The following is a 21681-nucleotide window of genomic DNA, read 5'->3' as shown; positions in this document are numbered from 1 at the left end:
TGTTGTGGCGACTCCAAGCTAGGTGGTTCGCATGCTAATTGGCATCACACGCCAAGCCCACCACTCAGGCGCTGCAAGAACCAGACTAGAAAGGCACTCCAACTAGCCCCAATTTCACTAGAGTTGCTCTTCACGATCTCCCGCGTGACGAGCACAAGAGCCCCTTACAATCACTTGATCAGAGCCAACAACAAGCACCAAAGTCGCTCAACGACCCCGCAATCACCGAGCCGGCTAGGTGATGACAATCACCGAGAGTAACAAGAGCACCACAAGCCCAACTCGCCCTTCCTAGTGCCATAAGATGCAAGAACGTGATGCAAACGAACTAGAGGCTCTCCAATCTCACCCAAAAGAACAATCCATGGATGCAAGTGAGTGGAGTGAGTGTCTTTGCTCTCAAAGGGTGTAGCAAACTATTTGGGGGGATGCAAGAGAGTGGCCATGGCCGGCCACAAGGATATTTATAGCCCCAACAACTCAATCCCAATCCCAATGTTACCCCTTAGAGCAACTTTTTGTGGGGCACCAGACATGTACAGTGCACCACAGGTGCCCACACCGAACGACACGTCTAGTGTGCTTCCAACGGCTATATCTCATCGATAAAAAATGAGCCGTTAGCATGTCATGATCCCAAAAGGAGCCCCTCATAGCGGGCCAAGCAAGTCAGAAGAAGCCCGTGTCCCGGTAGCGGCCGAGGCCGTGGGATGTGCACGCCGCCAGGAGGAGGCACAGCAAGGGGGGCCGCGGCCCCTCCACCTCCACATCATCCCGGTATCTAGATGATTTAGGAAAATAGAGATATTTAAGAAAAACATATGGAGATTTTGTTTAGAAAAAGGAATGTAGATTTTTTTTAGGAAAAGAGAGTTTGTTTTAGGAAAGGAGAATCCAAACCTATAAGGACTCCTTACTAGATTGCTTGGTATGTAAGTCCGTTAGGGACTATAAATATAGGGGCATTATAACTATTCCAGCTCAAGAAGGAAATAGAGTCTTGCTCTTTAAACAAATCTCTCCTCTCTCTCTCTTAGTGTCACTGCCCCTCACCCTATTCCCCTCATCGCACACCGCTACCTCCCCTACCACACACCGCCAGCCACCGCCACACACCCCAAGCCACCCACCGGACGTAGCCACGCTTCCCCCAACTGGCCACCCTAGAGCAGGAGCGTGACACCCGGTATCCAGAGACTAGATCTATCCTATGGCCACCTCCACCGCCATCGTGATCGTCGGGATGAAGAAGATGATGGACATCTTCTCCGTCAACATGAGCAACCGCTTCAATGAGCTCAACATGAAGCTCATCAAGCTCGACCTCCACCTCATCGACATTGAACGCCAACGCTGTCCTAAGGCACGTGAGGCCACAGCCGAGGAGCTTAAGGAGGAGACCAAGCGCATCATGGAGGATGTCGGTCGTGCGTTCCTCAAGAGGAAGCAAGAGGCCCCGACCACCACCATGCCTCTTGATCTTGTGCATGTCATGGCAAGCAAGCTGTTCACCATAGCTTCCCCATCTATGGAGCCACAAAGGAGCACTGCCAACACCACTACTACAACACCATTGTCCTCATCACGGATCATCATCAATAGTGACAACAATGACAATGACTACACCGACATTGAGCCTCGCCTATTGATGCTCATAGGCGCCCCAAACTCAGGGGTGTGAGGAGGACATACCATGCTCTTGGTGGGAGCCATCCTTGACCAAGGAGATTGGATCCTCGTTGACATTGATGCCACCCACAATGACATTGACTCTAGCATCACCCACATCAACGGCCTCACCGAGTGTCGCATCAACACCATCGTGCTAGTTGGGAGCAATACCGAACTCGCCTATTGGGGAGCCTGCTTCATAGTCCCACTATGCATCAATTGCAAGACATTCTAGATCAATGCCTTCCTCCTCCCCATCGGCGATGACATCGACGTCATCTTGGGAGCTCCATGGCTAATAGACGTCATTAATGCCCTCTAGGATTTCACATATTTGTAAATGCAATTCTGGCTGGACAGCATATTGTCACCTTCACTAGCACCCTATACCATCGAGCATCCCTGCATCACCTCATTTTACCAGCACCACCAGCATCGACACTGGCACTTACATCACTAGCGCCAACACTAGCACCATGGGCGTTGGGCCCCATGCTGACTACTCGGGTGACAACAATAGAGCCGGCCACATGGGCGGTAACACCGGTGGCAGCAGCATGGACGGTGAACCTAGCATTAGCCGCATGGGCGACAATTGAGCCAGCCGCATGGGCAGCGACAACCAAGCCGACCGCATGGGCAGCAGCAACGCTACAACTCCCTTCCCTAACTCCAGTGATGACAACACTTGGACCAGCCATGCAATGGCCGTGGTCCTCTCCACCACCATAGGCGCTAGCACACTGCCACCTTAGCTGGGCAACACAACCTTGTGAATCCCTCTGCCTTGACAACTTCAACATGAGCACACTAGTCTTCATGGCACTGCGCTAGGCAACTTTGCAAGAGGCAGAATTTCATGACATTGCCACCAACGTCATCAATAAGACGATGGCCTAAGCCTAGATGATCAACACTGACTACATCTTCTTTGATAGGTGCCTCTACATATCAGCTGCTTTGCCACTACTTCTAGTCCTCATCGACGCACTCATCAGCAGTGAACGCGTCTAGAACCTCAACCACCCGGCGGTAGGGGTTCATACCCTCTAGACATCAGCGACACAAGCCTACAACTTGCCATCAAGTATCTTTCTCACCCGCCCATGGAAGAGGGGCACTCCACTGATGACGGTAGTCACCTTGTTCGACATGGGGTGCCGCTGCATGACCATAAACGATGTCACCATCAACATCAAAACCAGCGATGGCCTCCACTCAATCTCGCCATATGACCTCAACGATGTCGACTTCATGTTTGGTAAGATGCTCTACTTGATGGCACGCTAGCTATACACGTGTCGTCTGCCATCTGCCGCATGATCCCTAGCTTCATCCTCCCCAACGCAAACAACAAGAAAGGCATGGGGTTTTGAGAAACCTCCGTAGGCAAAGAAGCACTTCCTCTTCGATGGCAGCATCTCCAGGGTAGCACACTAGTGTGAGCACAACAGGTGCTCCATCTAGAGGTAGCCATAGGCCCGTACCACTACTGGCTCCATGGCTACATCGATAACCTCCAATACTGCTTCCAATTCAATGACAACAACGACCACCGCAACCTCATGTCTACAAGAGTCCTCCATAGGGACCTACTCGTCCACATTAAGCGAGTTAGAAGATTAGCTCCACCACCTCGAGGCCTCGATGATTGGCTAATGATTTAGCTTGGGGATGAGCCGAGTGCAGATGGGGGGAGATGTCATGATCCCAAAAGGAGCCCCTCATAGCGGGCTGGCGGGAACCCATGACCCGGCAGCGGCCAAGGCCTTAGGACGCACATGCCGCTAGGAGGAGGCATGGCAGGGGGTGGCCCCTCCACCTCCACATCATCCCGAATTCTAGATGATTTAGGAAAATAAAGATATTTAGGAAAAATAGATAGAGAATTTGTTTAGAAAAAAGGAACCTAGATTTTGTTAGAAAAGAGAGTTTGTTTTAGGAAAGGAGAATCTAAACCTATAAGGACTTCTTTCTAGATTGCTTGGTGTGCAAGTCTGCTAGGGACTATAAATATAGGGGCATTGTAACTATTCCAACAAAAGAAGGAAATAGAGCCTTGCTCTTTAAATAAATCTCTCCTCTCTCTCTTTCAGTGTCACTGCCCCTCTCCCTGTGCCCTATGCCACACACTGCCACCTCCCCTGCCACACGCCACCAGCCACCGAAACACCCCCACGCCACCTGCTGGCCCTAGCCATGCCTCCCCCCAACAGGCACCCCTAGGCAGGAGCATGACATAGCACTTGCTAGAGATTCGGTGCAACCACTAGACACGATACTGGACATGTTCATTGCATGTTAGAGCTAATAATGTTGATTTACATGCTCTATGTGTTCCCTATCCTATGCGGCATCCGGTGGCACACTGGACACGTCCGGTGAGTACAACACCTCCCGAGTGCGATTTGCAACCTCTCTTAGTGCCCTATCCGGTGCCACTTGACCGGTGCACACCGGACGTGTATGTGTTCCAGTGAAAAACTAAGTGAAGTAAAACCCCTACTACCATATCTGATGCACCGTGTTTGGTGCACACTAGACTTGTCTGGTGCATGCTGAATAGCAACACCGAGAGCACACAAATGTCTCCTTGCAAGCATGTTGAGTCCCAAATGTTTTCACAAACATGTTAAAGCAAAGTTAGCCTTTTTTAAAGTGTTTTCCATAAACATTTTCACTTGCTCTCTGTGGAGACACTAGGCCTAAATGCACATGCATAGAGTTCCAACACCTAGTGGCACTAGATGTGACCGATTTGTCTAATTAGATCTCCTCTCTTAATAGTATGTCCATCTATCCTAAATCCGATCACGTACTCTATTGCATCTTGACCAAAAAAAGAAAATGCCCTACCTTATACCTTTGCCTTGAGCCCTTGCATTTTGTTTTTGTCTTTCTTATTTTCCAAGATTTGAGTTCTTGATCACCATTGCTTCACCACCATCAACACCATGTGTGCCATCCCTGCTCAACCTTAGACATGGTCCTAACCTATCTCATTCATTACACTAGAGTAAATGTTAGTCCACTTGGTTGTCTCAATTATCCAAAACCAAACATAGGGCTTTCAGGTATTTGGTAGGAGTGGAAGAAGGTTGCCTAGGAGGGCCAGGACATAGAAGAGCACCTCCAGAAGGACACAGGGCTAGGTGACAATGATGGTGGTTGTGGTTTCCTTCTGCAGGAAGCGGTGGCGGCGACTAGATCTGGCCCCCATGGTTGAAGCTAGCGCTCCCTTTGCCGAATACAGTGTCCTCACGCCCAGATCCATTGCCTTTGTTGTGGGCTAGCACAATGCGCAGATCCATGGAGGGTGGGGAGCTGGCGTGTAGTGGAACATTAGGGGGTGCCTACATGTCGCTGTCCACATGAGTAGAATGGTGATGGTGACCGTGTGGATGTTGGTGGTGCCATGGTTGGTGAGTTTGTGTCTGATCTTTTCAGTGCCAGGAAGGGCATATTCAGGGCATCCAGTTGTCGACAAGTATGGAGGCACCCTGGCTCCATGGCGGTGGCACAATGGCAATGAGGTGGTCGTGCGAAGGCATGGTGTCTGGTGCCATGCGGAGGTTTGTCGATAGGCTGGTGGCTACAACGAAGGCTCGGATGCATGGTCTCTCAATGCTGGAGGACCATGGTGCTGCTGTAGCTGTAGGTGAGGTGGATGGAAAGATGCCAACGATGTGTGATGATGCAACTGGTGGTTGCCACTGATGGTCCAACTCGACTAGATGCCATCCTCTTTGGATTCTTTGTCGTCTCTATGTGCTACGATTGTGCTAGTAGGTGCACTACCTTGACCAACGAAGATAAGACAATTGAGGTTAGGGCGACAGCCTAGACGACAACGTCTGTAGATGCCAATTCCTCCCTAGAGGTGTTGAAATCGTCTCTGGAACCTTATTAGAAATGACCGGACTCTAGTGATGGAGCGTCCGGTCACTTTGAGCAGTGCGTCTAGTTGCAACTAAACATGTGGCGTGAAGCTGACTAGCCATTAAGATCGAGCGCTTAGCATTTGAAGTTGATGACACATGGCAAGCATCGGGTGACCGGATGCGGGGATCCTGTGTCTGGTCAACCTAATCGACGTGTCTGGTCAGCCCGGGTTTCAGAGGACTGAGGAGCCAATGGCTCTATTTCATTGGGGGCTCTATTTAAAGGCATGTGGCCGGCTCTAGCTCTCAATCTTGGCCATTTGCATTAACATAAAAACCTTATGAGCTTAGCCAAAGCCCTCCCACTCATCTTCGTCATTGATTCATCATCTTTGTGAGATTGGAAGAGAATCCAAGTGCATTGCTTGAGTGTTTGCATCTAGAGGCACTTGGTGTTCGTGTTTCACTATGGGATTCACTTGTTACTCTTGGTGGTTGCCACCACCTAGATGACTTAGAGCAGTGAGGATCATCGAGCGGAGGTTGGTGATTGTCTCCGGCTCCAATCGTGGTAATTGTGAGAGGTTCTTCACCTTTTCTCGGTGGAGAGCCAAAAGGTACTCTATTGGATTGCTCGTGGTTTGTGTGATTCTCATCTTGTGTTGGTTGTGCGGCACCCTATTTAGGGTTTAGCGTGTGATGCCAAATAGTGCGTGAACCTCCAAGTGAGTGAATCGCCACAACAAGGACTAGCTTGCCGGCAAGCAAGTAATCCTCGGTAAAAAAAAATCATTATGTCATCATTTGATTCTGAGGTGATTGGTCTTCATTGGTATTCATTCTTGTGATTGATTGGTTCATTCCTCGACTCGGTGGTATAACCATCTTGCTCTCTCTCTTTACATTACCACAAACTAGTTGTCAAGCACTTTAGTGTAGCTAGTCGTGGGAGCTTGTTAGTTTGGTTAGGGTGGCTCTTTAGTTAGCCTTTGAGAGGACACTAACTTAGTGTAGTGACATAGCCATTATGTGGATAGATAATATAGAAACTAGAATTGTGATAGGTGGCTTGCATTTTTAGTAGGCTAGCGCAACACTCGCTTCGCCTCATATTTGTCTAACTGGTTTGCTAAGTGTTGTTGTAGAAATTTTTAATAGGCTATTCACCCTTCCTCTAGCCATTAGGACCTTTCAAGTGGTATCAGAGCCGTGGTCATCGTGATTTGAGGCTTAACAACCTTCGATGTCAAAATAGCTCAAATCAACAACACTAAGAAGCCACCTAATTTGATGGCTTAAACTATCCCTATTGGAAGGCTAAGATGACAACATATATCAAGTCAATAAATAGGAAAGTTTGGAAAGTGGTGGAGACCAAGATTGAGATAGAAGATCCAGAGAATCCCACCACCGTCGAAGAATTGCTTCTCCAAAATAATGACATTGCTCTTAGTGCCATTTATGATGCCATTGATGAGAGAACATTTGAGCAAATCAAGAACATTGAGATGGCTCATAAACCATGGAAGAAGTTGGAGGAATCATTTGAGGGTACTCAAGCCATGAAGGGTGTCAAGGCATATATCCTTAAGGAGAAGTTTGCTAGTTTCAAGATGAAGGAGGATGAAAGTGTGCCGAAGATGTTCCATAGGTTATAAGTGCTTGTCAGTGATCTCAAAGCACTTGGTGAGAAGGTGTAGGACAAGGACTTCTTCCATAAGTTCTTGAGATGCTTACCCTCAAGATTTGGCATATTGGTCACTATTCTAGTGAGGAGTGGTTTGGACACCATGACACCAAATCAAGTGTTGAGAGATATAATGACCGATGATACATATAGAGATGATGATAAGAAGGAAGAAAAGAGAGAGAAGAAAGATGACAAGAAGAAGAGTGTGGCGTTCAAGGCCACATCATCCAAGGTCAAGGCAAAGCAAGAATCATCAAGTGAAGATGAAGACTTGAGCTTTGATGAGATGAATGATGAGAAAATGGCTCTCTTTGTTAATAGATTTGGCAAGTTTATGATGAAGAAGGGCTACCGTGCTAGAAGAAAGAAGTCTTCATCCAAGAACAAGGAAGAATCAAGAAGGTGCTTCAATTGTGGAAGCAAAGATCATCTTGTTGCTCAATGCCCATACAATAGCAACAATAGTGATGACAACAATAAGAACAAGAAGGACAAGAAGGAAAAGAAAGAGAAGAAGGACAAGATGACCTTTAAGAAGAAGAAGAATGGTGGTTCATATGTAGTCACTTGGGATAGTGATGCTTCCTCAAGTGATGACGATGATAGTGAAGATGACAAGACCACCAAGAAAAAGGCACTTGCAAGCATTGCTATCAATGAGAAGCCTTCTCTCTTCAACATTCCATCATGCTTTATGGCTAAGGCCACTAAGGTACAAACTTGTGATGGTGGAAGTGATGAGGAACATGATAATGAAAATGAAAATGAAAGTGATAGTGATGATGATGAACCAACTAAGGAGGAATTACTTGACATGCTAGATGATGCTAAAGAACACTTTGACATTAAGAGAAAGGAATGTAAAATCTTGCGTAAGGAGCTAAAAGCCCTTAAGCAAGCCTTTGATGAGCTCAATGCATCTCATGAGAGGCTAGAGAAAACCCATGAGAAGCTTAGCAAGGTTCACAAGAAGCTTGAAAAAGCTCATTCCTCTTTGCTTAATGAACAAAATGAGAAGAAACATGTTGAGACATGTGATGTAGGCTTAACTTGTGATATAATTGATGAATCATTCTATAAGCCTATCATTGTTGCTCCCACTAACCCTTCTTATAGCACTTCTACTTTCACCTCATCTAGTAGTGACGGTTTCACATGTGATGCCTCACTAATAGTTGAGAATGAGACCCTCAAGAAGGAGGTCAATGAGCTCACTCACACCTTGGCTAAGGTCTATGGTGGTGAGGATCGCTTGCTTATGTGCTTGGGTAGCCAAAGAGCTTCTCTCTACAAAAAGGGATTGAGCTATACCCCCAAGAAAGGTAAGGCGGCCTTTGCTCCTCACAAGACTAGTTTTGTGAAGAACAATGGTCGGTTTTGCACTAGTTGCAAGCAAGTTGGTCATAAAGAGCATGAGTGTAAGAACAAGAGCAAAAATATTAATGTATCCTCAATTAAGATTAATTCTTTCTATATGCTTACTAAGGGTACAAATGGTGTGAAAGCTAAGTTCATTGGTACCCCATGGATGGGCTCAAAGAAGAAACCATTTGGGTGCCAAAGAGCTTGGTCACTAACCTTTAAGAACCCAAGCAAGTTTGGATACCTAAAAAGAATTGATCTTCTTTTGTAGGTCAATTACAAAGCCAGAGGAGGGTATTGGGTTCTTGATAGTGGGTGCGCTCAACACATGACCGGTGATGCAAGAATGTTCAACTCAATCAATACCAATAGAAATGATGGTTATGATAGTATCATATTTGGTGACAATGGCAAATGCAAGGTCAAAAGGCTTGGTAAGATTGTAATATCCAATAACATGAGCATTTCCAATGTGTTGCTTGTTGAGAGATTGAACTTTAATTTGCTATCCGTGGCTTAATTGTGTGATCTTGGATTCAAATGCATATTTGGGGTAGATGATGTAGAGATCATAAGTGTAGATGGATCTAACTTGATCTTTAAAGGCTTTAGATATGAGAATATATACTTGGTTGATTTCAATGCTAGTGAAGCTCAACTATCTACATGTTTGTTCACTAAGTCTAGCATGGGTTGGTTATGGCATAGAAGGCTTGGTCATGTTGGAATAAAACAATTGAATAGATTGGTTAAACATGACTTGGTTAGAGGCTTGAAAGATGTTGTGTTTGAGAAGGATAAGCTTTGTAGCTCTTGTCAAGCCGATAAACAAGTTGGAAACACCCATCCTAGGAAAAGCATGATGAGCACTAGTAAAGCATTTGAGTTATTGCGCATGGATTTGTTTGGGCCAACACAATACACTAGCATCGGTGGAAACAAAAATGGCTTTGTGATAGTGGATGATTATACTAGATACACTTGGATATTCTTCCTAGTGGACAAAAATGATGTGTTTGCAACATTCAAATCATTTGTCAAGGGCATTCACAATGAGTTTGAAACAACCATCAAGAGAGTTAGAAGTGACAATGGTAGTGAGTTCAAGAACACTAGAATTGATGAGTTGTGTGATAAATTTGGAATTAGACATCAATTCTCGATCAAGTACACTCCATAATCAAATGGCCTTGTTGAGAGGAAAAATAGAATACTCATTGATATGACAAGGTCTATGCTTAGTGAATACAATGTGAGTCGATCTTTTTAGGCCAAAGCTATCAACATGGCTCGCTATTGTAGCAACCGTCTCTATTGTCACCCATTGAAAGAGAAGACACCATATGAGCTTTTGAATGGTAGAAAGCTTAACATTGCATATTTTTGGGTCTTTAGTTGCAAATGTTATATCTTGAAGAAAGGCACTAGATTGGGCAAATTTGACAAGAAATATGATGAAGGATTCCTACTTGGATACTCAACTACTAGCAAAGCATATAGAGTTTGGAATTTGGATAGTTGTACTCTTTAGGAAGTTTATGATGTTAAATTTGATGAAACCAAGGGTTCATAAGAAGAGAATGAGAACTTGGAAGATGTTAGAGGCATTCAACTTTCAAATGCCATGAAGAACATGGATGTTGATGAATTAAGGCCTAGCCAAGTGAATGATGATGAAGATGATTGAGTGCAAGTGCTCTCTAACTAAAATGTACAAGATGATACAAATCAAGCTAGTACAAGTGGCTCTCATGATAATGAACAAGATCAAGTGGCTAGTGCATCATCTCAACCCAATGATCAAGCAAGTGCAAGCAATCAAGTTCCAATCCTCCAACCAACCAATATTGCAAGGGATCATCCATTAGACACTATCATTAGTGATATTTCAAGAGATGTGTAAACTAGATCAAGATTGGCTTCATTTTGTGAGCATTTCTCATTTGTGTCATCCATTGAATCAAAGAATATAGATGAAGCATTGAAGGATATTGATTGGGTAAATGCTATGCATAAAGAATTGAATAACTTCACAAGAAATTAAGTATGGGAATTAGTAGAGAGATCAAAGGGACACAATGTGATTGACACCAAATGAGTTTTTAGAAACAAGCAAAATCAAGATGGGATAGTAGTAACGAGGACTAGCTCGCTGGCAAGCAAGTGAACCTCGGTAAAAAATCATTGTGTCATCATTTGATTCCAAGTTGATTGGTCTTCATTGGTATTCATTCTTGTGATTGATTGGTTTATTCCTCGACTCGGCGGTATAACCATCTTGCTCTCTCTCTCTTTATATTACCGCAAACTAGTTGTCAAGCTCTTTAGTGTAGCTAGTCGTGAGAGCTTGTCAGTTTGGTTAGTGTGGCTCTTTAGTTAGCCTTTGAGAGGACACTAACTTAGTGTAGTGACATAGCCATTGTGTGAATAGATAATATAGAAACTAGAATTGTGATAGGTGGCTTGCAGTTATAGTAGGCTGGCGCAACACTCGCTTTGCCTCATATTTGTCTAACCAGTTTGCTAAGTGTTGTTATAGAATTTTTTAATAGGCCATTCACCCCCTCTAGCCATTAGGACCTTTCAGGCGTCCACCCTGTCCTATATGATAATTTCCTCTGGGTGAAAACCCTACCTATTCATAGGCCAGCAACGACAACGCCTATTAGTTTCATGACCTTCCTGAAGGCGTTGTCATCGTGGAAACTAAATGTTGTGTCCAGCGCCACTTGACCGGTGATGGCAACCATTTGTGGCATATGGAAGTCAGAGCTGCTACATCGGGGTCGATGAGCTTGGCAACTTCATGCGTGTGTGTGTGCATGTGTGTGTTTGAGAGAATGAATAGCACAAATGTAGATGATCAAACCAAGCCAAGCAAGAGGGAGATAATGAATCTATATCCCCAAGGTTTGGTTGCTAGCCGTCAACCTATAGCCTCTCGTTGTGGCGAGTCTCTAGGTAAGTGATTACTGTGCTAACAAACCACTCAAGCTTGACCCACAACTTGGGCGCTGCAAGCATGAATTACTAAAGAGCACTCCAACTAGCCATGAGCATTCCACTAGAGTTGCTCTTTGTGATCTCCCAAGGGGACAAGCGCAAGAGCCCCTTACAATCAACTTGATTGGAGGTGACCAACAATTACAAACAAGCCCCTTAATGATCCTCCAATCATTGAGCCATCTAGGTGGCACCAACCAACAAGAGTAATAAGAAATCCATGGTTCAAACATTGAACTAGTGCCACTAGATGCAAATCAACTAAGCAAATGCACTAGATCTCTCCCAATCTCACGTTGGATCAAGCAACTAGAAATGAGATGAGTGGACTCAAGAGCTCACAAGAGTGTTGGATCATTTAGAGTTCCATGTGAATGCCCTAAGGGCTAGCCAACACCTATTTATAGAGCCCCCCCCCCCTCAAAAACTAGTAGTTTGAAGAGCTATAGGCTGGCTGTTTCAGGGTCACTGGAAAACTCCGGTGACCACCGAAATGCCACCACCGGAGCATGCATTAATAAGATCAACAATTCAGATTTGATTTGAGATTTTAAATCCCGAGCGCTTTCTCTGGAGTCAACTTAAATGTACCCACTAGATAAATCCAATGCAACCTTGTGCACTCAGTTTGAGGCAAACTAGCCGTTACTCCCCAACAGTCAAAAACCCTTTGCTCTATTGCCTCTCCGGTGCCCCGCACTAGACAAATATGGTGCATTCAGAACCTTACTAATGGCACACCCGAGACGTACAGGCACCCACCAGAAAACTCAAGTGATGCGTCATTGGAATTTCAGTGCTCCTGTTCAAAACTCCCACTCGGTGAACACAACACATGTTCCGGTGCTCTTAGTTGGGCAACCACTGGACTTTTCCTGTGAGTAACCCTAGGCACAACCGCTGCACATCTTCCGGTGACCTCCCCTAAGGGCACCAGACTTTTCCAATGAGGATAGAAAACTTGTCCTAAGTCCCATTTCTCGCAAGTGTCTAAAATCCACTAACTCCAATATGTTCCAACTTGAACATCTTCACCTTAGGCACTGAGTTAGCTTCTCAAAACATTTTTCACTTGCATCTCACCATGTCACTATGTCCAATGCATATGCAAAGTTAGTTCACACCTAGTGGCACTTAGATAACCATTTTGCATTAGAGTTTTCCTCTTAATAGTACGGATATCTATCCTAAATCTGACCACATAGTTTATTGCATCTCAGTCGGCAAAAGCAAAGCCCTAACAAGTATACCTTTGCCTTTGAGCACTTGATCAACTTGTGGCCATCTCCGTCTCTTCCATGGATGCCATCTAGCTCAACCTTGGTGTGGACATCATCTAGTTTAATCATTACTCAAGACAAAAGGTTAGTCCACTAGTTGTCACTCAATTACCAAAACCAAACTAGGGCTTTCACATGGCCACCGAGATCCATTTGCATCGCATTGAGCTCGCAGAGACGATCTCAACCATGGAGATTGTGGAACAGGAGAAGGGATGAAGAAGAGCGCCAAAGCAAGGGAAGAAGCGGTGTTGCGCAGTGGAGAGGCGAGCCGACATTGTCGTTGGGGAGGAGGAAGGTGGCCGAAAGCGTTAGCAGCAGGGAGGTGGGCCAGTGACGGATAGGGACGGGTTGAGGAACTATCGGCAGTGGAGGGCTGTAGAGGGGTCGTAGTGGAGGGGTGGCGTGGTTGTGGAGGGGTCAAAGAAGGGTGTCACAGTGGTGGAGGGGACGGATGACATGGCATCAGTGGAAGGAGGCAGAGAGCAGTGTGGGGAGGGAGAATACCGTCCGGGTGAGAAAGAGATTAAAGAAAAAAAGACAACTAATAGGTGGGGTCCATGCATTGGTGATGTGTATTGGTAATAATTTGTAAAAGTATCTTCCCCAATAAATCTAAAAAGCAGTATTGATGCTCACCAATACTACCTTATTTAGGATGGATTATTGGTGCTACTAGAGTTACTCTAAGAACCTAGATATGGCTTTTTGGTCAATGACTGTAATGTGCTATTAGGTGATGTAGTTACCACCAAGTTGATGGATCCTTAATGCCACAACATAACAGTGATACGGTGACGGTTGAAAAGAAAAAAAAATGTGATGCAGTAGAGGATCCATTTAATCTGGGTACCGTTTAGTTGGCAAAATTTTTGGCGAAATGCCATTGTAGCACTTTTGCTGTTATTTGGTAATTATTGTTCAATCATAGTCTAATTAGGCTTAAAAGATTCGTCTCGTGAATTTTGTCTAACCTGTGTAATTAGTTTTATTTTTTATTTATATTTAATGCTTCATGCATGCGTCCAAAGATTCGATGTGACGGGAAATCTTGAAAAATTTGGCATTTTGGAGTGGAACTAAACAGGACCCTAGTCTATCTAATGTCTGTTCAGGAGTCAGAGGAAATGCATGTGAGTCCCAGGTAAACCAGTTAGTAGTTATTAGAATTAGATGTTAGCATGCACTCATGGATCGAAGCCAGTGGTGGGGCTAGGGGGCTCTAGCCCCCCTACCCATCCTGCGTATGTGGAGCCCCTTAAGTCTTTTCTTAAAATTTTATGTATATATGTATTAGATAGAAGAGGCTAAGTTTAAAAGAAGATAAAAATGTCTCTATTCTTTTATTTCAGTCCCTCCTAAATTTTTTTCTGGCTTCGTCACTGGACTATGTGGTGATCAAAGCCCTGCGGTTCACCTTGCTTGTAGATGACTGAGTGGTGATCGCGCTCCGTGGCACTGTATATGTATCTGTAACTCAGCTAATACAAGTGCGGTTCGAACCATTCTTGTTTTTACATGGTATCCGCCATCTCTCGATCCTAATCTCTCGATTTCACGCTTCTGCTGCCCTTCTTCCTTTCACCACCACCATGGGCTCTTCTTCCTCCTCTGCCGCGTCTTCGAAAACGGAAGAAGAATCTGGCCTCCCCAACACCGCCCAACTCCGCTCTGATCCTGCTCCCTAAATGGTGGTCCAATCCATCAACATCCACAACTCCACTCTGATCCTGCTCCCTAAATGGTGGTCCAATCCATCAACATCCAATCCTGAGTCCCCATCGTCTTGGTCTTGGACCTCAATGACGAGAACTACACGGCCTGGGCACGCGCGCTCTCCGCCATGGTCGGCCAGTATGGCCTAGGTGACCACGTCGATGGCTCCCCGGCCAAGGGCGACTCCAACCGGGTGCAAAACGACTGCGCCATCGTCTCTTGGCTCTACAACCGCGTCGCTCCCTCCTCAGCATGGTCTCCGACGACGCGGACTCCGCCCTCTCTCTGTGGCGCGGGATTCGCGGCCCTGTTCGTGACAACAGGTCGTCTCGGGCCGTCTACCTCAACGCCGACTTCCGCCGCTTCTTCCAGGGCGACATGTCGGTGCTCTCCTACTGCACTTCCATGAAGACCATGGCCGATCGATCGCCTGGCCAATCTGGGCTCCCCCGTCACCGAGCCTGATCTCGTCCTCAACATTCACTCGAGGTCTCAGCCCCAGCCTCACAGCCTGCATCAAGCTGTCCCGCACATCACCATGCGCAAGCGCCTCCCCTCCTTTCTCAAGACCCAACTTGAGGAGCACCGGATCGGCAAATCCACCAAGCTGCAGGCTGCCGCGGAGCTCCTCGCTCAAGCCCGATCCATCAACCTGCCGTCCCCACTGCCGCTCGGCACCGCGGGTTCCTCTTCGTCCAGCACCGTCTACCGCCTGCCCGCACCAGCGTCACCGGCCTACCGCCCACCAGTGATGGCGTCGACACCTTCCTCCAACAAGAAGAAGAAGAAGAAGCCCCCCAGCAATGCTGCTTCTTCCTCGACTGCCCCACCTGCGGCACCGGCCGGCTTCCAGCCTGGCATCAACCCATGGACCGGGCTGAACCATTCTTGTTCTTACATTAGAGAGTTCATGGCTGACACTCATGGACAAATGTTTGATTTACCTATTCAAAACAATTTATGCGAGGAACTTTGATTGACAGAATGTATAATTTCCTGCTATGGAGCCCGAACTGCCAAACCTCTGTTTGTATTCTAGGACACAGAGGCCGGGACATTATCTAACAATGTTGTAAGTGCTGATATAAACTATAGAGAGCAATCCGACATTATGCACCCAAGAGACATAAAAGAAGTGTTGTATGTTTGCCATTGAACTGTGGCATTTTATGATACACATTACCAGCCCAAGTGGTAGGGATTGGTATTAAAGGTAAGTATAAACTACACCCTATACGTGATTGTACAAAGAATAAAGTATTCAGAACTTTATTCCAGTAACATCTCCTATAACTTCCCCATCAAGAACCGGCAGAAATATACATCCAGGCAGATGGGTCAGTAGCAGATGACTTCTAATCTATTCGTATATCAGTGTCGGAAGGATGACGACCTTCTTGACGACATGGAACCTGACCTTGATGTGATCAGCGCATCAGCAAATTTATGGATCTCAACATCCTCAGGTATGGCCTTGCTACTATCAAGGCGAGCGCTGGGACCAAATGCATTTACCTTTTCCTCTCTAGAAGATACACTCTTGACCCCAGAATGATCACTTCTTTCACCTACAATTTCTGTGCCAAGAGGACTAGATTTTGCGCTGTCCAAAGAAGAATGTGTACCAAAGCCATGATCACCATGTCGTCGACTATCAGGTATGTTTGGTTCTGCCATGAATGAAGAATAGCTATCATGTGAATCCCTTCCAGTGAAGTCATCGAATGAACAACTTGAAATAGACACTCTCCTCTCCAGAGTAGAAACTTCACGGTTCTCCTTCCCTTTTCCCAGCACCAGTTTCCGAAGCTTAGAGAAGAACTTTTTCTTTTTGGGGTTTTTATTATTATGCTTTGTCATCGAAGCAATATCAATTGATACATCATCCAGTTCACCTGACGAAGCCCGTGAGGAAGAGCACTCTGAACCAAATTCGACATGGCCCAAGTGACTGTCCTCTGCACCCGCATTGGCATATTCCATTATCAGCTGCTTGGCCTTCAGTTCAGATTTGGGGCTCAGGGTCTTGCTAAGATCTCGCGCAACAGTCTTCCCTGATGGAGCATCCTTGTTTCTCAGCTCATACCGTAGGCAGGCATTTATCCATTTCAGATATACCAATTCTTCAACATCTGCAAACCTGTGACTCTGAAGTTGTTCAACCTCTTTAGCCAACTTATCAGTTTCTTGCTTCAATCGATCAGCCTCCTCCAATGCTTTTACCTGAAACCATTATTAGTTATTCAATTCCTGATGGAACAACAAACTATCAAGAACACAATGAAGTTAAACTAACATATAAAAAATTATTTTTGTGATATAATAATGCGTTTCTTCCCATTCACAAAAGAAATGTCGAGAACACCATGTCCATTTTAGAAACGATCACTCCAAGAGATGATTAAAATTGATTTAGTAAGTGCCAGCTACAACACAGTCCAAGAACAGTAAAGAATCACCTCCATGCTATTTTTGGACTTGGGTACAGGGGGTAGGCGTGTAACCTCCAGTCGCCTAATAAGATGTGCATTCTCCTGCTGCAGCCTTGAATTTGCAGCTCTTAGCTCTGTTGCCTCCTTTTCCAGCTCCTCTAGTCTCTTCAGTTTCTTTTCAACCTCAATATGATTTTTCTCCTCATCAGTCTGTTTGTGCTGCAATGAATCGACCATTTTCTGAAGGGAAGTGATTTGCTCCTTAGCCTGTTCTGCATCTGATATCAACTTCTTCTTCAGCAACTTGCACTTTGTTCTTGTCGCCTCAAGCTCAGAGATTATCTTTGAGTTCTCTGACAACTGTGTTTGCATCCTCTGGTTTTCAGACTGTAAAGATTCAATCTTCAACAAGTACAACTTTGATTCGACATTGTTAATCTTCAGTTGATTCTCAAGCTCCCTCACTGCAGCATCTTGCTCCTGCAAACCGTAACACTCCAGAAGCTGTAGCTCCAGGGTCTTATCTCTTTCTTGCAGTGATCTCACCAAATCTCTAAGCTTGTGGACTTCATGGTCATTTGATACATCTTCCCTTACTCTCGCTGCAGGTGTGGTTGGAATGCTGTCTATATCTCGGCCAAATTCATTGAGAACCATTTCATTGAACTCTGGAAGGAGGTACCCTTCATCATCAGCAAGGCTTCTGCATTTGGGGGCCAATGGTACTAGTGCTGTGGTGGTGGTTGTCGTAGTGGTAGTGGTCGTGTGCACAGAGTTCCCACTGATAATTTTTGCCTTGGTATCCTCCTTCACAAACAAAAACCGAAGTGTATGTAAATGTCAATAGTGGAATTTTTGTATCATATTCTTTTCATTACATGGGGTAGTTCTCGGAGATGCAGTACAAAGAAGAAACTCAATGTGAAGGCAATTTGTATTTTGTCAGGGGAGAACTGGAAGATAAACTACCCATAATCTTTAAAGCAGAGGGAGAAAAACATTGATGCGTGCAGTACTGTAAAATTGAAAACTTAACCTTGCTTTGCAAGATATACTATTTAAAGAAGTGAAGAGGATCATCTACTAGCACATTTTTTATTTTTTATGGGCAATAATATTATATCACCTAGCACTAGCAGTCTAGAGAAAGATTTTAATCCCTCAAGAAGACAAACCGCCACTATTCAGAACCCAAAAAGAAATAGCACTATGAAAATGCAAAGTTTCAATCGTAGGCCACAAATAGTACGCAGGGGTATCACGAATTACTCAGCTAAATCCTTACATTTTTTAGGATCCTCAGCTCCTTGAGCCCTGTTCTGGCCTTCATGCTGCAAGCATCATCCGACTCTACAAAAACACAGGACAAACCATCACCAAATTTCATCTAGCACAGCACATAGCGAGATTGACAATCAATGCGCCATGTTGACAGGAACTTGCACATCTGCTCATTGCTGGTACCTGAGGGAGGAGGAGGAGGTGGCGGCAGCAGGAGCTGCCGGGGCGGCCGCTGGCGCCGCGAGAAGAGCAGCCCGGCGACAGAGAGCGTGACGGCCGCGCCCACCCTGAGGAATAGTTGGGGCAAGTCCTTGGAGTCCCCGGCGCTCGGCCCACCAACGCCGCTGCTGCTGCAATCACGAGGGTTGGGCATCTGACGCTGTCTACCTCCCAAGAAGAACAGAAGCCAATCGAGAGCCACGGAGGTGATGAGAATCCAACCTTGTCGGTCGGTCACAAAAAGAGCATCCTTCTGCGCCACGAGAGGTGGAGCCCGGAGCCAAATTCAAAAAATTTGGGCTCGAACGAGACCACACAAGGGTGTGGTGAAGAATCTGTTCTTGGAGGGATGAAATTTTTGCAGAAAACCAGAAAGCGCGTCAGGAAACGCGAGCTCCGGCACCTGCGAGTGGCCGGCTATACCTCCATGGCGTGGAGCCGAGCAGACTGGGGGAAGAACCCAGCCTAGCAACCAACCGGAGCTGCCCCTCGAGAAATTTGTCCCGGGGTGATCTCCGGGTGAGCTAAAATTAGGCCGGCGTGCTCCGAATTCAGCTCACAGCCAACAAAAGAAGGTCAAGGGAGAGGGAGAGAGAGAGAGAGAGAGAGAGAAAGAAGGAGAAGGAAGACGACGACGAAGAAAGGAAGCAGGACAAAATTGGGGGGCTCGTCCCTCACTTTTTCAGGTTGTTCCATTGGCTCGTTGTTTTCCTCAAACGCAGGACAGGACAACTCCAAACTACGCTGGAATCCGAAAACTAGTTGGCCCGCAGCCAGCTCCTCCTTCGGCGAGAGCAACAGGAGAGACGACGCATCGTCCGCTTGCGTTGCGCCACAGTGCCGGCCACCTCCTTTCGCCCCTTTCTTTATTTATTTGGGGTTCTTAGCATCTGCTTTGCTTGCCCTCTCCCGTCACCTTCTCGCTGATTCCACAAACGGCTCTCAGGCTGTCCGCACCGCAGACCGCTAAAGCGGCCGGTGTGGCGTACCGCGCGCCCACACCGCGCGTTTGTAAGAGCGTGTTTGATTCACTTCTCAGTCCAGCCTAGCTCGCATCAGCCAGCCAGGCCCCTTTGGCCAGGCTGAGCGCATGCAAGGGGTGGTTGTTTGGTTGGCTGGCTCCCAGCAGCCTGGTCACATGCAGCCGGTGTTTGGTTTCCTAAACCTGCATCGGATTCAAATCAAGAGGATGCAGGAACCGTGTTTGGTTGCCTGCATAGAAGTTGGTGGAGTTATCACTTTGATTTAGTGGTAAGGTTACCACCAGCAAGTCCAAAATTTGCTACAACACTTTGTTTGCAATGAATATTACATCATTTTGGAAAGCTAAATTAAAATTACTAAAGCCCGGACTAATATTATTACACCCTCCACTAAAAATTACATCATTTTGCTACAACACTTTGTTTGCAATGAATATTACATCCTTCTTTGCAATGCATACCGCATGCTCCACTACGAACACGCCATCGACTTCATTTTTTCTTCAGCTTTTAGACCATGGAATGACAAACAAAAAATTAAAGTTCATCAATGACATAAGGCATGTGCTCAGTATAATAAACTAAAACATCATTGGCATAAGGCATGTGCTCAGTATATATAAAAAAACCTCATCATTGGCACAATGCATGTGCTTAGTTTTAAAAAACGTTATCATTGGCATTAGACAAAAGCTCATATTGAAATAGTCACATCATTGGCAAACAAGATCAAATTAGTTCTCAGATCATCAAGTTCACATCAATGTCAACACAGGCAAAAAGAGATGCACCAGCTAGGTAAAGAATACAGGCTCAGGTATAAGAAAACAAGCATCACAGACAATGAACATGGGCTCAGATATAAGAAAACAAACGTAACAGACAATGGACATGTGCTCAGATATAAGAAAACAAGCATCATAGGCAATGGACATGTGCTCAAATATAAGAAAACAAACATCACAGGCAATAAGGCAAGTGCTCAGAATGAAATTGTGCAAATCACAGGCACATGCTGGTGCCCATATCAAGTTCAGAACCACAAGGTTCACACCATTGGCAATGGACTCATGGTCAGATTGCCACCACTAGGTTGATCTAGGTTGTAGGTGCAGGGTTATCTAAGACACTAACTATATGTTAGTGTTAGTAAGTAAGCTATGCAGGATCAGATCAACTGCACAAAACAGAAGGTCAACCCACTACACATCCACCAGCTGTAGTTAGGTATGCACAAAAGAGGCACTGCACAAAAGGATCAACCTCAAGCTGTGAAGCCTTCACATGTAGTAGTGCTTGGCCAAGTAGGTCCTTAGCCACAGCTCACGGTGGGAGTCAGACATCTTGACAAAAGCTGAACCCAAGGCCATGTTGTCCAGCAGATGGCCATAAGCACACATCAGTGCTTCTTCAGTGAAGCCTGGCACAAACATAACAGCACCATACAGCTCAGGGTGGGAATCCTCAACCTTGGTCGACCTAATAGCATCAGCAACATCCTTCACTGCCTCTGCCATGCCAGTGAACAAAACAACATCCTCTTCTGCCAGCATGGATCTCTTCCTCTTGTTACCAACTCCTCCCTCACTCTTGGTATCCTCAGGAGTCACAATCTTGCCACTGTTCAGGATCTCAGTCTTCAGTGAGCTCTCAGCACAGTCAGATGGTGTGCCAAGTGGCTCATTGGAGCCCATAGCCCACTTGCCTGTTGCCTGATCATTGGCAAAGATCAAGTGTAGTATCATAGAAAAAAACATCATTGCACATGCCCAAAGCCTCAGATCAAGTGTAGTATCACAGAAAAAACATCATTGCACATTGCCCAAAGTCTCAGATCAAGTGTAGTATCACAGAAAAAAAACATCATTGCTATTGCCCAAAGCCTCAGATCAAGTGTAGTATCACAGAAAAAAAAACATCATTGCTATTGCCCAAAGTCTCAAATCAAGTGTAGTATCACAGAAAAAAATATCATTGCACATGCCCAAAGCCTCAGATCAAGTGTAGTATCACAGAAAAAAACATCATTGCTATTGCCCAAAGTCTCAGATCAAGTGTAGTATCACAGAAAAAAAAACATCATTGCTATTGCCTAAAGTCTTAGATCAAGTGTAGTATCACAGCAAAAAAAACATCATTGCTATTGCCCAAAGTCTCAGATCA

At 45.6% G+C, this 21681-nt stretch overlaps 1 protein-coding gene across 1 annotated transcript; it reads right to left on the bottom strand.

The window, feature by feature from the left end:
* Positions 1 to 15576: 15576 nt before the first annotated feature.
* On the bottom strand, positions 15577 to 19444 carry LOC136517914 (protein CHUP1, chloroplastic-like). The gene is made up of 4 exons (XM_066511569.1): positions 18500 to 19444; positions 18321 to 18385; positions 17063 to 17842; positions 15577 to 16826 (listed from the first exon to the last, which is right to left on the bottom strand). The coding sequence occupies exons 1-4, from the start codon at positions 18687 to 18689 to the stop codon at positions 15975 to 15977; spliced, it is 1887 nt and encodes a 628-aa protein (XP_066367666.1). The 5' UTR covers positions 18690 to 19444; the 3' UTR covers positions 15577 to 15974.
* Positions 19445 to 21681: the final 2237 nt, after the last annotated feature.

This window comes from Miscanthus floridulus, chromosome 17 (assembly GCF_019320115.1).
Source record: "Miscanthus floridulus cultivar M001 chromosome 17, ASM1932011v1, whole genome shotgun sequence".
NCBI classification, from domain to species: Eukaryota; Viridiplantae; Streptophyta; class Magnoliopsida; order Poales; family Poaceae; genus Miscanthus; species Miscanthus floridulus.
This window is presented reverse-complemented; position numbering and strand designations above follow the sequence as displayed.

Bases quoted from the DNA above. Each gene is read 5' to 3' on its own strand.
- LOC136517914 (XM_066511569.1), bottom strand. From the start codon at position 18,689: ATGCCCAACCCTCGTGATTGCAGCAGCAGCGGCGTTGGTGGGCCGAGC. The intron at 18,386-18,499 runs GTACCAGCAATG...GTGTTTTTGTAG, and splicing joins ACCTCCTCCTCCTCCCTCAG to AGTCGGATGATGCTTGCAGC. The intron at 16,827-17,062 runs GTGATTCTTTAC...TAATGGTTTCAG, and splicing joins AGTCCAAAAATAGCATGGAG to GTAAAAGCATTGGAGGAGGC.